General features: G+C 46.6%; 2 protein-coding genes across 2 annotated transcripts in view; one reads left to right on the forward strand and one right to left on the reverse strand.

The window, feature by feature from the left end:
• Positions 1 to 4,635, reverse strand: part of ZC2HC1C (zinc finger C2HC-type containing 1C) — a 6,507-nt gene extending 1,872 nt beyond the window's left edge. Inside the window, exon 1 of the mRNA XM_007941417.1 lies at positions 3,286 to 4,635. Within this exon, the coding sequence (XP_007939608.1) occupies positions 3,286 to 4,635 (1,350 nt within the window). The remainder of the gene's footprint in view (positions 1 to 3,285) is intronic.
• Positions 4,636 to 6,234: 1,599 nt separating this feature from the next.
• Positions 6,235 to 13,134, forward strand: part of ACYP1 (acylphosphatase 1) — a 27,221-nt gene continuing 20,321 nt past the window's right edge. The window contains exon 1 of the mRNA XM_042781018.1: positions 6,235 to 6,397. Within this exon, the coding sequence (XP_042636952.1) occupies positions 6,235 to 6,397 (163 nt within the window). The remainder of the gene's footprint in view (positions 6,398 to 13,134) is intronic.

Raw genomic sequence — 13,134 nt, forward strand, 5'->3', positions numbered from 1 at the left:
AAAAAAAAAAAAAAGAAAAACAAAGACATGGGATCAAGGAAAGAGAGGAACCAACACGGAAGAGAAGCAAAGAGAAGTCCCAGGACACCAGGTCTGTGCCAGGCCTAAGGAAAAACCAGCTGGGACCGAAGCAGGAGGAAGTGTGGTGGGGGGTGTTTCCAGGATAAAAAAGTTAAATGGATACATTATGGAAGGTGTTTGAGCATTAAAAATAAATAAACAGGTAGGTGACATCAGATGGATCATTTAATGGATAAAAAAAGCACTAAGTATGTAGAAACCAAGTGAATGGAAAAATGTGTCAATGAGTAACTCCACGTGCATGTGGGCAGGGGCAGGATTAGTTCACTCATCAGTGAACAAAATTTACATGGTCATTATGATGTGAAACCTAGCTACTGATTTAACTCACAAGTGTGATTCAATGGCAGTGGAATGATTAGAGGAGAAAAGTAGGGGAGAGGGACTGTGAAAGAGCCCAACACAGCTTCCACACACAGAAGTCTACAGGTAACGTGCACACTTGATTAAGTCATGAAAATAAGCATATTATTTTAAAATGTGGAGACACACAGTGGAAGAATCATCTAACAAACCGAAGGCAGCCTCTGGGGACTGGGTAAGAGGTGGGAGAGGGAAGAGGCTGAATATTGCTGTTTGGCATTATAAAAAAAAAAAAAACACAACTCACTACCATCAAGTAGGACCCGACTCATAGCGACCCTTCCTTGGGTTTCCAAAGGTAGTATCACTACAGAAGTAAATTGCCCAACCTTTCTTCTGAGGAGTGGCTGGTGAGTTTGAACCACCAGCCCTCTGGTTAGCAGTCAAATGTTTGGCATTATAGGTCACTTGTTATCATGTTGATTTCTAAAATCGTATGCATGTATCATTTTGATGAAAATAAAATTAATTTTACAAAGAAGGAAAGATGACAAACAGCTCCTTGGTGATTTGCTATTATTAGTTATGAGTAATACGGAGAGATGTTATGAAAGGAAAAGAAGGACTCCATCAGGAGAGGCATCTATTGACACAGACAAGGCAAGAGAATCAGTGTCAAAGATGGCACCCAGGATCCTTTAGAAGAGGAGAATTCAGGACCTATATATAATTCTTTATTGTAGGAACTTTATTCAATTAACATTTATTGAGCACTAGCTCTGTGCAAAATACAAAGATGATTATGATGTGGCCTCTACCCTCAATGCTTACAGCCCAGTAGAGAGACAGGAGGTGTGTGAAGGTTAAAGGCTATAAGGACCATGCCCTGTTCGTGGGAGTGCACTAGGGAATGACAGGGAGATAACACTCACTCAGCGTCTAAAGGCAGAAAGCTATAGAAGACTTGGGACATTCAAAAGACTTCGTGCATCTCAATTCAAGTCCTTTCACCTTGTGTCCTTAATGCAGCATCTTGTCGCAAACTAGTTTCCATAAAGCTGGGAAGTGTCTGATCTGAGATCCAATTATTTTTGCTTAATTGGTACCATATTTAGGAAATGTAACATTTCCTTTGTGTAAAAAACACAAAGGTCTTGGCCAAAAATAAGCCCCTAGAGTGGAACATCACCACCAGTCTGTCAGTCTGTCACACTGTAGTGGCTTGCACGTTGCTGTGATGCTGCAAGCTATGCCACCAATATTTCCAATGCCAGTAGGGTCACCCGTGGAGAAGCTTCTGGACTAAGACAGACTGGGAAGAAAGACCTAGAGATCTACTTCCAAAAATTAGCCCATGAAAACCTTATGGATCATAACGATACTGTTTGATACAGTGCTAGAAGATGAGCCCCCTAATGTGGAAGACACTGCACAGCTGCAACAAGGGATTCACACACAACAACAGGAAAATGGTGCAAGACTGGACAGCATTCTGTTAAACATACGTAAGGTCGCCGTAAGGTGGAGCGGACTCAATGGCAACTAACAACAACACACAGTGGTACCGAAAATACCCCAGGGGATTATGGGGTTGACCATAAAGAAGACAAGAAAGACCAAGAACTGGCAGTCATTATCATTATCTGCTAGAGCTAAAATGTTATTCCTTGCTGGAAACTAGATTCAGGGACATGATCTCCGAACACAGAAGGAACTTTCCCCTGGTAATCTCCCGGACCATACTGGAAGAACGCCAACTATAAAATACTTCTAATAGCAAACACACACATGAACAGTCAAGTGCTGATGGACAAGAGGTGGTAGTGCAGCAGAGGGAGGGCTGGAAGGAAATGAAAATGGAATGACGACCCTTCCAGAGTTTGCTACACAGCAGCGTTAGATGGGGTCTCTGAGATCATATGGTCTAGGCTTTCCCAAACTGTCATTTACATATACCTTCACCTTACTTCCTTTACTATTAATTATCTAAAATTTTTATTTTAATTCAAGGGCTTATTATGTTTTTATATTTTTCTAAGGCCCACTAAAACTATTAAAATAAAAATGTCTGATAGTGTGTTATGAAATATCTAGAATAGATCAACGTACAGAGACTAGAGTTTGTTAGTGGTTGCATAACCTTGACAGTCAGGGAGGTGGGCTTGTTTACAAGACAGTCAATCTCTAGATCAGACTTGCTCAAAGGTAACCATGAAGTTCTCCTAAACTTAGCATGTAAGTACTGAAATCCTTACGTTTCACAACCTAGCTTTTCGGCAGTGAGGAACATTTTGAAAAACAACCAAAAAGAAAGGTGTTTATGCTCTAAATGGAAAGAAGAGGAATTCCAAACTTGCTTGTGTTTCATGTACTAAGAAGGTACAGCAAGATCCAGCTAATCTTGAGAGAGTAGCTAAGGCTGCAGGGGTGGAAACAGATGACAGTCTTGGATGGTAGTAGAGCAGGGAGCTCTCTCTGGGAGGAGAAATGCTGCCTTTTGTTTCTTGTCTTTTAAATTTTCTTCAGTAAACATTTATGATGTTTATAATCAACAGGACATACTTCTTTTCTAAGCCTAAATTCTGGAGTCACTTAGACTCAGATTTATATGGTAACTCTGTTATTAAAAACTGTTCATGACCTTAATTAAGTAAGTTACTTAACCGCTCTGAGCCTGGGTTTTTTAATTGATAAAATTAGAGATAATGAGGTCCTCACAGAGTGTGGGAAGAATGACATGAAAAGCTCCCCTCACAGTGACTGGCCTATGGTAGCAGTTGATACATGTTAATTCTCATCTTCTCCCATATGACACGTGGCATTTTTCTAAAAACTGATGAAGAGGTAACAGGCCCTTACAAAGCTCCTCACAGAAAGCTACACCCATAAGGCTCTTGTTACCTGGACGGAGGCTGGTCCCTTCCAGCTCAGGTACTGCTCTAGTTCTGTGCCCTTAGCCCGGGCCCTGGAGGAGTCAAACACTTTCCTCTTGGAACCCTGCATCCTGCTGCAAACGCTGGAGTGTCTCTGCAGCCTGAGCAAGAGAAACTTACGGCCACAGTGGCTGCACTTGCCGAGTTCCGGCTCTTCAGCGGAACAGCTGGAGCCTGGCGAGCCTGGAGCCCTGGACAGGCTGCACGTGCTTCCGGATCCCCGCAAAGCATCACCTGGTGCTTCTGAAGGCCGAGAAAATGTCTCTGTCGATGGCCCTGAGACCTGGTCTCGGATTTTGTGACTGCTTGCCACCAGTCTTTCCCTTTTGAGCCTCTGCATCCCATCATCAGAGAACTGGAGTGGACTAAAATTTCCTTGAGACCGTCCCCAAGTTTTGCTCTCTGTCCTGTCTCTGCTGAACACCTCTTCAGGCCCAAATTCTGGAGAGGAGATGGGTTTGTATGTAGTGTTGCTGCTGTTACCTTTAACTTTCCCCTTGGAGAGTGTCATTCTCTGGAGCGCTCTCTTTTCATTTCCGTCAGCCTGTTCTTTTTCCCTTTGGATTCTCCTGAGTTCCTCCTCCGTCTTCTTCAGCTTTTCCCTCAGGAGGATCTCCTTTCTTCGGATTTCCTCCTCTAAGCTCTCCCCTGCAGCTTCCAGTCTTTGGATCTGCATCCTCTGGGGCTCGGTCATGTCGGGCTTTGCCCTGGCCCTCTGCCCCCACACGGCAGCAAGAACAAGACCAGCTCCAGATGAATTCACTCGGTTCCCTGAACCAAGGCTGCTGAAGGAAGAGTCAATTGGCTCAGGAGGTCTTGGAGAGACGTTCTGGTCCCCATCAGCAAAAGCCTCATCTGTACTGTGAAACTTCCGGTGGCACACAGGTTTCAGTGGGTATGCCCGATCCACCCCAACTCGCCTCTTTGTGAAGGGGACGGCGTTCTGGTTGTTTGTTTTGGGATGCCAGGACTGAGAGGACTGAGGGTCTGACAAGTAAAACACACCCTTTCCTTGGCCCTGGGGACTGGTTCCTGAATCTTGCTGACTGATTCCAGCACAGCGAGGATAAGAGTAGCTCTGGGCTTTGGTGACAGTGTTCCATTTGGGGTGCATGTAGAGATCATCCACCATCAGCTCTTTGTCGCTCAAAAGCTTCTGCTGGATACTGTTCCTCAGATGCCCCACTGAGGACTGCTGGGAAGAGTCACCTTGTTCATAAGGGTCTTCCTTGGCTGAGTGGAGCCCTGGAGCTTCCGTTTTATTATATGGGAGCATAATGCCCACAGACAGATGTGGGGCCAACTGAAGACTGGCCATTCAAGGCCTGGACAGAAACCTAGAAAAGAGTTAAAACACATGAGGAGTCTGAGGTTCACTTCTGGCTGCTAAAGTAAACTGTTTCTACATTTGCCCTACCCACATTTTCTCTTAAGTATTTCTGGAGACAGTGGTGCAAGGTCTGCCAGCGTTTCATTCCATAAGCATCTTGTGGGTGTGTGTTATATTAGGCCCTGAGGATAGAATGGGAGGGAGCTCTGGAAGCATAGTGCCTAAGGCACTTGACTGCTAACCAGAAGGCTGGCGGTTCAAACCCACCAGCCACTCCTCAGAAGGAAGGTTGGGCAATCTACTTCCGTAGAGCTACCGCCACGGAAACCCAAGGAGGGGTCGCTATGAGTCAGTCCGACTCCACAGCACATAACAAGAACAACGAGGACAGAATAACAAATGTGATACAGGTGTTGAGTTCCTTTCCCTAGCTTCCCTTTCCCCAAGACACATCCAGTGACTGCTCCTGTCAGGCAGAGTACACTTCACAGTAGGTAAAAGAGAACTGGATTGGAAGTCAGGTTTTAGGTCTGTGACACTGGTCAATCCACCTTCCCATGCTGGCCTCAAGTTTCTTTACCTGTAAACTGAGGGGCTCAGCCAGTCAGAGTTACTTGACGAGCTCAGGTGCCTGGAGGAGCTCCGGTGGCATAGTGCCTAAGGCATCTGCCTGCTAACGGGAAAGTTGACAGTTCAAACCCGCCAACCACTCCTTGGAAGGAAGACTGGGCAACTGACTTCCGCAGAGATTTGCCATATCGGAAACCTCAATGGCCGTGCGAGTTTGTTTTTTGTTTGTTTGTTTAGGTGTCTTAGGAGTCCGAGTCCTGCTCCAGCACTGTACAAGTTAGAAAGCTGCAGCCCCGAGTTAAGTGACTGGCACAAAGCTCTCTGGGTTCCCTCCTGCAGGAACCGTGCTGGATTCCAAAGAGCACAGAGGGAGCTCGGGGCCAGGAGAAGCGCCTGGCTGTCAAACCCTCATCCAAGCGTCCGCAGCCAGACAGAGTAAAGAGTGTAACTTGAGAGGCTGGGGATACCAGACTCGGCCGCGGCCGTGTTCAGCGCTAGAATGCGGAAGTCACTTTCTGTCCCGGAGGGTCAACCGGGGCGCCCCCACTGGGGACTCCACTTTGGAGACAAGCCCTCCCTCTCTGCCCCTAGGGGTCGGGCCCTCGGGAGGTCGAGGTGCTGACTCCACGTCTCCCCCTCCCTTCCGCCGTACCTGAGGTTGTCGGGCACTGCTCCCGCTCAGGATAAACCCCAGGACCTAATTTTCCGGTCCCGACCACCCCCCGAAACCGACGGCGCCGCGCAGGCGCTCGAAACCCGCCTGTGTTATTCCTGTTGCCTGGAGACAGGAGCGTGGAGCGCTCCGAACCCCGCCTCTCGCCGCAAGCGCCGCCGGAAAGCGCGCGCAGGCGCAGTCCGCGCGCGGCCCGGCGAGGCTGGGGGAGGGGGTGCGGTCAGCCTGAGTGCCACTTGACCCAGTGTCCAGCCAAGTCTGCAACTCCTTAGGGAACGGGGGAGGAGCGGGAGAGGCTTTTCTGGGGCGCTATCAAAAAAGAACTCGTATATTTTCTGAGAACGATGTTCCCAGACCGTGGGGTGTGCCCTTCTCTGGCAAAGGGCGGAGGCCCTACATGCGCCCTGGGGTCATTCTGCCGCCGGATTCCTGAGTCCGCCCACTTAGCGGGAGTGGGCCTGCTGGTAGCCTCTCTTAGCACCCTCGGCAGTTGTGCACAGGCCCCAGGTATGGTTGTATTACTCTCTCTCCGTGCTTTTCCTTGCCAATCGGTTGGATCTTGCTGTCAGGTTGTAGCAACTCGATTAGGTTTTGCTACGCAGTATCTTTTCGGGGTAGTTTTTGTGGCCAATCTAATTATTTTGATTTTACAATGTTTCTTCTCACGTGGTAACTCTGGCTGTCTCTTCTTAGGGCCCAGAAATGACTCAGCCAAATGTAATGATAACAAAGTTAACTGCCAGATCGAAAATACTCGGTATAACCTGGTTTCAACACTAAATGATACTCTATAAAATTATTAACATCAGAGGAGAGTTTATTTGTCTTTCTTGCGCTTCAGTTCCCTTGTGTAAACTGCTTGGAACGGGCCTCTTTTTTCCTCTAACTTCTCTAACAATTCTTGCAACATGGAAATGATGTAGACAGCAGTAGTCTGTGTTAATACTACGACATGTCATCTTACAGCCTTCACATGTTCCAAAGACGTTTCTTAGTGGGCCCTCCAGGGCAGTCCTTTTATTCCTTGTGTTCATTACTAGTTGGCTCTCCTACCGTCCATATATATGCAGTTCCAGACATTTTTTGCTCTTCTTAAGGTCGCAGTTATCTTAACGTGGGACCTTCCTGCTTGTCAACCCCCACCATGTATCTCCACACTGGCAGCCTCCCTCCTTCCATACTGACTTCCTTCCCTCTGCTTCTGAGGAAGAAGTGTCTCTCTTTTCATGTGTTCTCTTGAATTAAGCCCTTTCCGGATCCTCCACGACTTGACTCCATTGCTTTAATGCCTCCATCTTGTTAACCTCAAATTGTACCTCTCCACATATTCCTCTTTGGTTTGAAAAGTAGTCTTCAGTTTTCCCCTGCAGAACAAACCTCATTTCTCTTGACCTGCCACATCTCTTGTTAGGGTCCCTTTCATTTTTCCTCTTCTCCACAGGACTCCCTGTTCTGGTTACCTAGTGCCACTCTAACAGGAATAGACCACAAATGGGATGGCCTTAACAAACAGGAGTTTATTCTCTTACAGTTTGGAGGCTTTAAGTCCAAGTTCAAAGTGCCAGGCTCTAGGGGCTGGGTGAAAGCCCCTCAACCTTGGGGTCCAGCTCTGCCTCCTGCTCCCGGCCCACTGGAGCTAGAGGTGTTCCTTCACTCAGACAGCTGCTGGCTGCTGAGGCTGAGAAGCCCCAAGGTTGACAAGTAAAAAGGCACAGTCCTGATGTTACCAAACCACATAGCAGGCCATTAATGTAAGTCCATTGTAAGTTCCAAGGTTGGCAGAGCATAGCAGGCTGCTGAGCAATGACACGGCTACATGCGGGGTCCAAGCATGCCCTAGGCTAGAGACCATTCCCAAAGGCTTCTCTTTATATACAGGAAGCAGTCCACATCCCAAAGGCAGCTACTGAGCTGCTTGTGGTAGATCCCACCATGGAGTTGATTGCCAGTCTCATCATGGGGAATAACTACCACCAGCTGCCCAGCCACTCAACCAGGCCCAGCCAAGTTGACATACAAATGTAACTTCCACACCCCCTAATAGGAAACTCTACTTTTGCTGCCCCTACTTTCTTATCTCCCCTTCATGGTCCAGTCTGTTGTGGTCTAGCTTCCATCCTTCCACTTCAACCAGTGGCCTTCCAGTGACCAAAGACAAAGGTTCCGTTTTTTCAGTTTACTCATTTGACATTACTGATTGCTCAGCCTCTTGGAGTGCTCCGCTCACTTGCCTCTGTACCTTCTCAATCTCTCCTTCCACGTCCTCTCGCCATTTTTCTCCTAGGTTTCTGGCATTTATGTCTTTCCCCACTTACCTCATAAATTGAGGTTTTCTCCAAAGCCCTCTTATTTCTCAATGTTCTCTTCTTTAATAATCTCAACCAAACGCTGAGAATGCAGCTGTCACCTCTGTTTCGATGACACCCAGGTCTAGCCCAGGTCTGCCTCCTTACTTTTGGACTCACATTTCTAACTGCCAGTTTGGCATCTCTCAGGTGAATGTTTCTCAGGAACCTTGTCACGGATTGAATTGTGCCCCCTAAAACACTTGTGTTGTAAATCCTAGCCTCTCTACCTGTGTATATAATCCCAATTGGGAATAGGGTTTTCTTTATTAATGAGGCCATGTCAGTGTAGGGTGTGTCCTTTAAATCTTTTGAGATATGAAAGGAGCAGGTTAGGCACAGAAGCAAAGAAGCACAGATGGGGAAGATGAAGATGAAGATTGCCAAGGAACTGAGGAAAAGAAGCTGGAAAGAGGCACAGATCTTCCCCTAGAGTGGACAGAGCCTTCCACTAGCGCTGTTGTTGTTATTGTTAGGTGCTGTCCAGTTGGCTCTGACTCATGGTGACCTTATGTACAACAACAAAACGCTGCCCTGTCCTGCAATAAGCTTCATAATCCCTGCTATACCCGAGCCCGTCATTGAAGCCACTCTGTCATCTATCTCTTACGGGCCTTCTCCTTTTTCATTGACCCTCCACTTTATCAAGCATGATATCCTTCTCCAGGGAATGGTCTCTTGACAACATGACCCAAGTAGGTGAGACAGAGTCTGGTCATTCTCCTTTCCAAGGATTATTCTGGCTGCACTTCTTCCAGGACAGATCTGATAGTCCTTCTGGCAGTCCATGGTACTTGGGCTTCTAGCCTTCTAAACTGAGAGAAAATAAACTTCTGTTCTTCAAACTCATTCACTTGTGATATTCCAGTTATAGCAAGAAACTAAGACAAACCATGAACTCAAGAGGACAGGCAAGAAACTCATGGCCATCTCCCTATCCCCCAGTCTCCTCCCAAGTTTCCTCTCCTGCTCACAACATCAGTCATCTGCCACTCCACCCTCTTTGTCACCCCTACCTTCTAACTGATCGGCAGGTTTTGTCGACATTCCCTCTGCAGTGTTTCTCATATAGGACCCTTCTTTCCATTTCTGTGCCCTGATTCTTCCTCACTTCTCCTGAGGACACCACCACCCTCCTAACTGCCATTCTTGCCTTCAACATCTGCCCCTGTCCCCAGGCCAGACTTCATGCTGCTGCCAGAATAATCATCTGAAATTCTTCAGATCCTATCGTTTTCCTCGCCATCGACTTCTCTACCTGTAGAATAAAGTTGTGATTTAACATGGCGTTCCCACCTCCACATGAGGTTGAGCCTAACTTTCTAGCTTTACCTCCTTAATAAGCCCCAGAGTCTTGTCTAGTGGTTCTCAACCCTGGCTGTACTTGGGATGACCTGAAAAGCAATGCCTATCTACTGGCAAGGCCTGGATGCTGGTATTTTTTTAAAAGCTTCCCCAGAGTTCTTAATGTGCAGCTAGGTTTGAGATCCCCTGGTCTAGCCGCAATTGATGACTTGCATTGTCTCACCTCAGCACAGGTTCCAAGTACTGGGAGATGGTAGATGATATGAGTTATGGGAGTAGGCTCTGGACCCAGCCTACCTTGTGCTAACTCCCAGCTCCATTACTTGATGGCTGTGCTTGTGTAACCCTGGATAAAGTGCTGCTTCCTCCAAGAAGCCGTTCCCAAGGTTTCCAGTCAGAATTATTCCCTTTGTGCCTTTGTGCTTCCATAATATTTTCTATCCTTGTTATAGCATAGGACTAGCTCATAATGACCTCTCAGTGGATCTTCATGGAATTGAATTACCATGTTGTACATTGTATTGTCAGTATCTGCATGCATATTTGTTCTTTGCATTAAATTAAAAACTCTTTGAGGACAAAGACTAGGTATCATTCGTCTTTGTATATTCTCCAGTGTCCTGCACCATATAGATACTAAGTATGTTTTGGATTCTGTAGAGAAACTTATTTTTAACAATGAATTTAGAAGAGGAAATAATATCAGCCAGGTACTCTGTTTGGCTTTATTTTGCCAAGTATAACATTCAATACAGGCCCCTTCCTGGATCAGGTTTTATGATTCTTTAAGATCTGTATTCTCATTCTATAGTGGAAAGCTGTCAAGTCCATTTTGACTCATAGTGACCCTTACAACAGAGTGGAACTGCCCCATTGGGTTTTCTAGGCTGTAATCTTTGCAGAAGGTGATTTCCAGGTCTCTCCTGCAGAGCTGCTGGGTGGGTTTGTAGTTGAGTGCTTACCTGTTGCACCACCAAGGTTCCTTATAGCAGGAAGCCAGTGGAATGATGAATCTTGTGTTAGACTGGGTTCTCTAGAGAAACAAAAACCAGCAAAGCTTATATATATATATATAAAGAGAGAGAGAAATTTATCTTAGAAAAATGGCTCACGAACGTATAGAAGCTGGCAAGTCCAAAGTCCCTGGAGCAAACGTCAGGTTGGAGGCTTTTCCCCGCAGGGGCCGAGAAGCTCAAGGCTGGCAGGCAGTACACCAGCTGTTGACTCCGACAAATGACGAATCCAAGATCTCCAGGACGAACGGTAGACTGCTCACTCATGGACAGTTGTAGGCAGCACAACAGAATCCCGATTCACAGAAGAATGTCTCTCTTCCCAGGATGTCCCTGGATATCCTGGAAGGAGGCCACACCTCTAGAGAAACTCCCCTTGAACAGATTGGCCACTCAGAACACAGTCATCCAATCCTATCATGGGAACAACCACACAGAACTGGGGTCCAGCCAAGTTGACACCCAGCTCCAACTATCACAGTCCACCCCCTGTCAACTTGGCAGTTGTACACATCTTCTTAACCATATATAATCTCTAAATAAGGACAATTATAAAGTCATATTTGTGCCTAACATAATACGCTAACACACATACAACCAAAATATATTAACCTTATTTACATTTCACAGTTCATAACAGAAGGAAACAAAAATATTTGATGCACATATATAATGAAGAAATATAACAATCACAGTCCCCATTTCTGCAGCTGGTCACGTGGTCATAGCTGATATTCAGAACTACCTTCTTCCACCAGCCATTCTGTATTTCCCTTGCCCTCAGCAAGCACCCCAGCTGGTTGTGGTTCTTTGCTTGGTGGAGTGACCCAAGCCTTCATTCCTGAAGGGCCTGGGCCGTTTGCAGTCATATCAGAATTGGGTTGCTGTAATTTTCCATTGACTTTAATCACAGGGCATGGTAGTACTAAAAGACGTCCTAAAGAATCTCCTGTATTCCAGACATATTCTTCTTTACCTCCATTATGTAAAGCCAACCCAATTTCCCCTTGGTAATCAGGATCTATCACACCAGATAATACAGTAATGCCCTTCTTTGTCTGTTGATCCAGAGGCATGAGGAAGCCAAAATGGCTGGGTGGAATTCTTAATTTCCAGTTCAATGCAATCAGTATTGTGTCTCCAGGTGGGAGTGTACCTCCCTTTGGGACTAAGATCTCCAGACCCGCAGAGCATAGGGTAGCAGGGACAGGAAGCAAAAATTTTTGAGTGGGTCACTAGGGGTAATAGTGAGTGGTACCACTCCTGTTTCCACCCCTTGGTTCCTGGACCCGTGAATCCTGGCTATTGGAGAAACAGAACCATATATTGGATGCTGGTTTAGAGCATATACAGCCTCCTGGAGAACATTGCCCCAACCCTTCAAGGTATTGCCACCTAGCTGGTGCTGTATTTCTGTTTTTAAGAGGCCATTCCATCGTTCTGTCAAACCAGCTGCTTCAGGATGATGGGGAACATGGTAAGACCAGTGAATTCCATGAGTATAAGCCCATTGCTGCACTTCATGTGCTGTGAAATGAGACCCTTGATCCAAAGCAATGCTGTGTGGTATACCAGGATTGTGGATAAGGCATTCTGTAAGTCCACGGATGGTAGTTTTGGCAGAAGCATTGCATGCAGGGAAGGCAAATCCATATCCAGAATAAGTATCTATTCCAGTAAGAACAAAACGCTGTCCTTTCCATCATGGAAGTGGTCCAATGTAATCAACCTGCCACCAGGTTGCTGGTTGATCACCCCGAGGAATGGTTCCATATCACGGACTCAGTGTTGGTCTCTGCTGTTGGCAAATTGAGCACTCAGCAGTGGCAGCAGCCAAATCAGCCTTGGTAAGTGGGAGTTCATGTTGCTGACCCCATGCATAACCTCCATCCCTGCCACCATGGCCACTTTATTCATGAGCCCATTGAGCAATGACAGGAGTAGCTGGGGAAAAAGGATGGCTGGTTTCCACTGAATGTGTCATCCTATCCACCTGATTGTTAAAGTCCTCCTCTGCCGAGGTCACTTTTTGGTGGGCATTCACATGAGACACAAATACCTTTACTCCTTTGGCCCATTCAGAGAGATCTATCCACATACCTGTTCCCCATACATCCTTATCACCAATCTTCCAATCAAGCTCCTTCCAAGTCCCAGACCATCCAGCTAAGCTGTTAGCCACAGCCCATGAATCCGTATATAATCACACATCTGGCCATTTCTTGTTCCGTGCAAAGTGAACAGCCATATGCACGGCTTGAAGTTCTGCCCATTGGGAGGATTTCCCTTCACCACTGTCCTTTAAGGAAGTCCCAGAAAGGGGATGCAGTGCCACTGCTGTCCACTTTCTAGTGGTGCCTGCATATCACGCAGAACCATCTGTAAACCAGGTGTGAGTTTTCTCTTCCTCAGTCAACTGATCATAAGGAACTCCCCATGAGGCCATAGGTGCAGAGTGGGAGAGGGAAGGTAATGTGACTGGAGTGGAGACCATAGGCATTTGGGCCACTTCCTCACGCAACTTACTTGTGCCTTCAGGTCCTGCTCGAGCCCAGTCTCTGATAAACCACTTCCATTTAAT

Source organism: Orycteropus afer, unplaced genomic scaffold, assembly GCF_000298275.1.
Source record: "Orycteropus afer afer isolate SDZICR_OR568_19922 unplaced genomic scaffold, OryAfe1.0 scaffold00079, whole genome shotgun sequence".
In the NCBI taxonomy this organism is placed as follows: Eukaryota; Metazoa; Chordata; class Mammalia; order Tubulidentata; family Orycteropodidae; genus Orycteropus; species Orycteropus afer.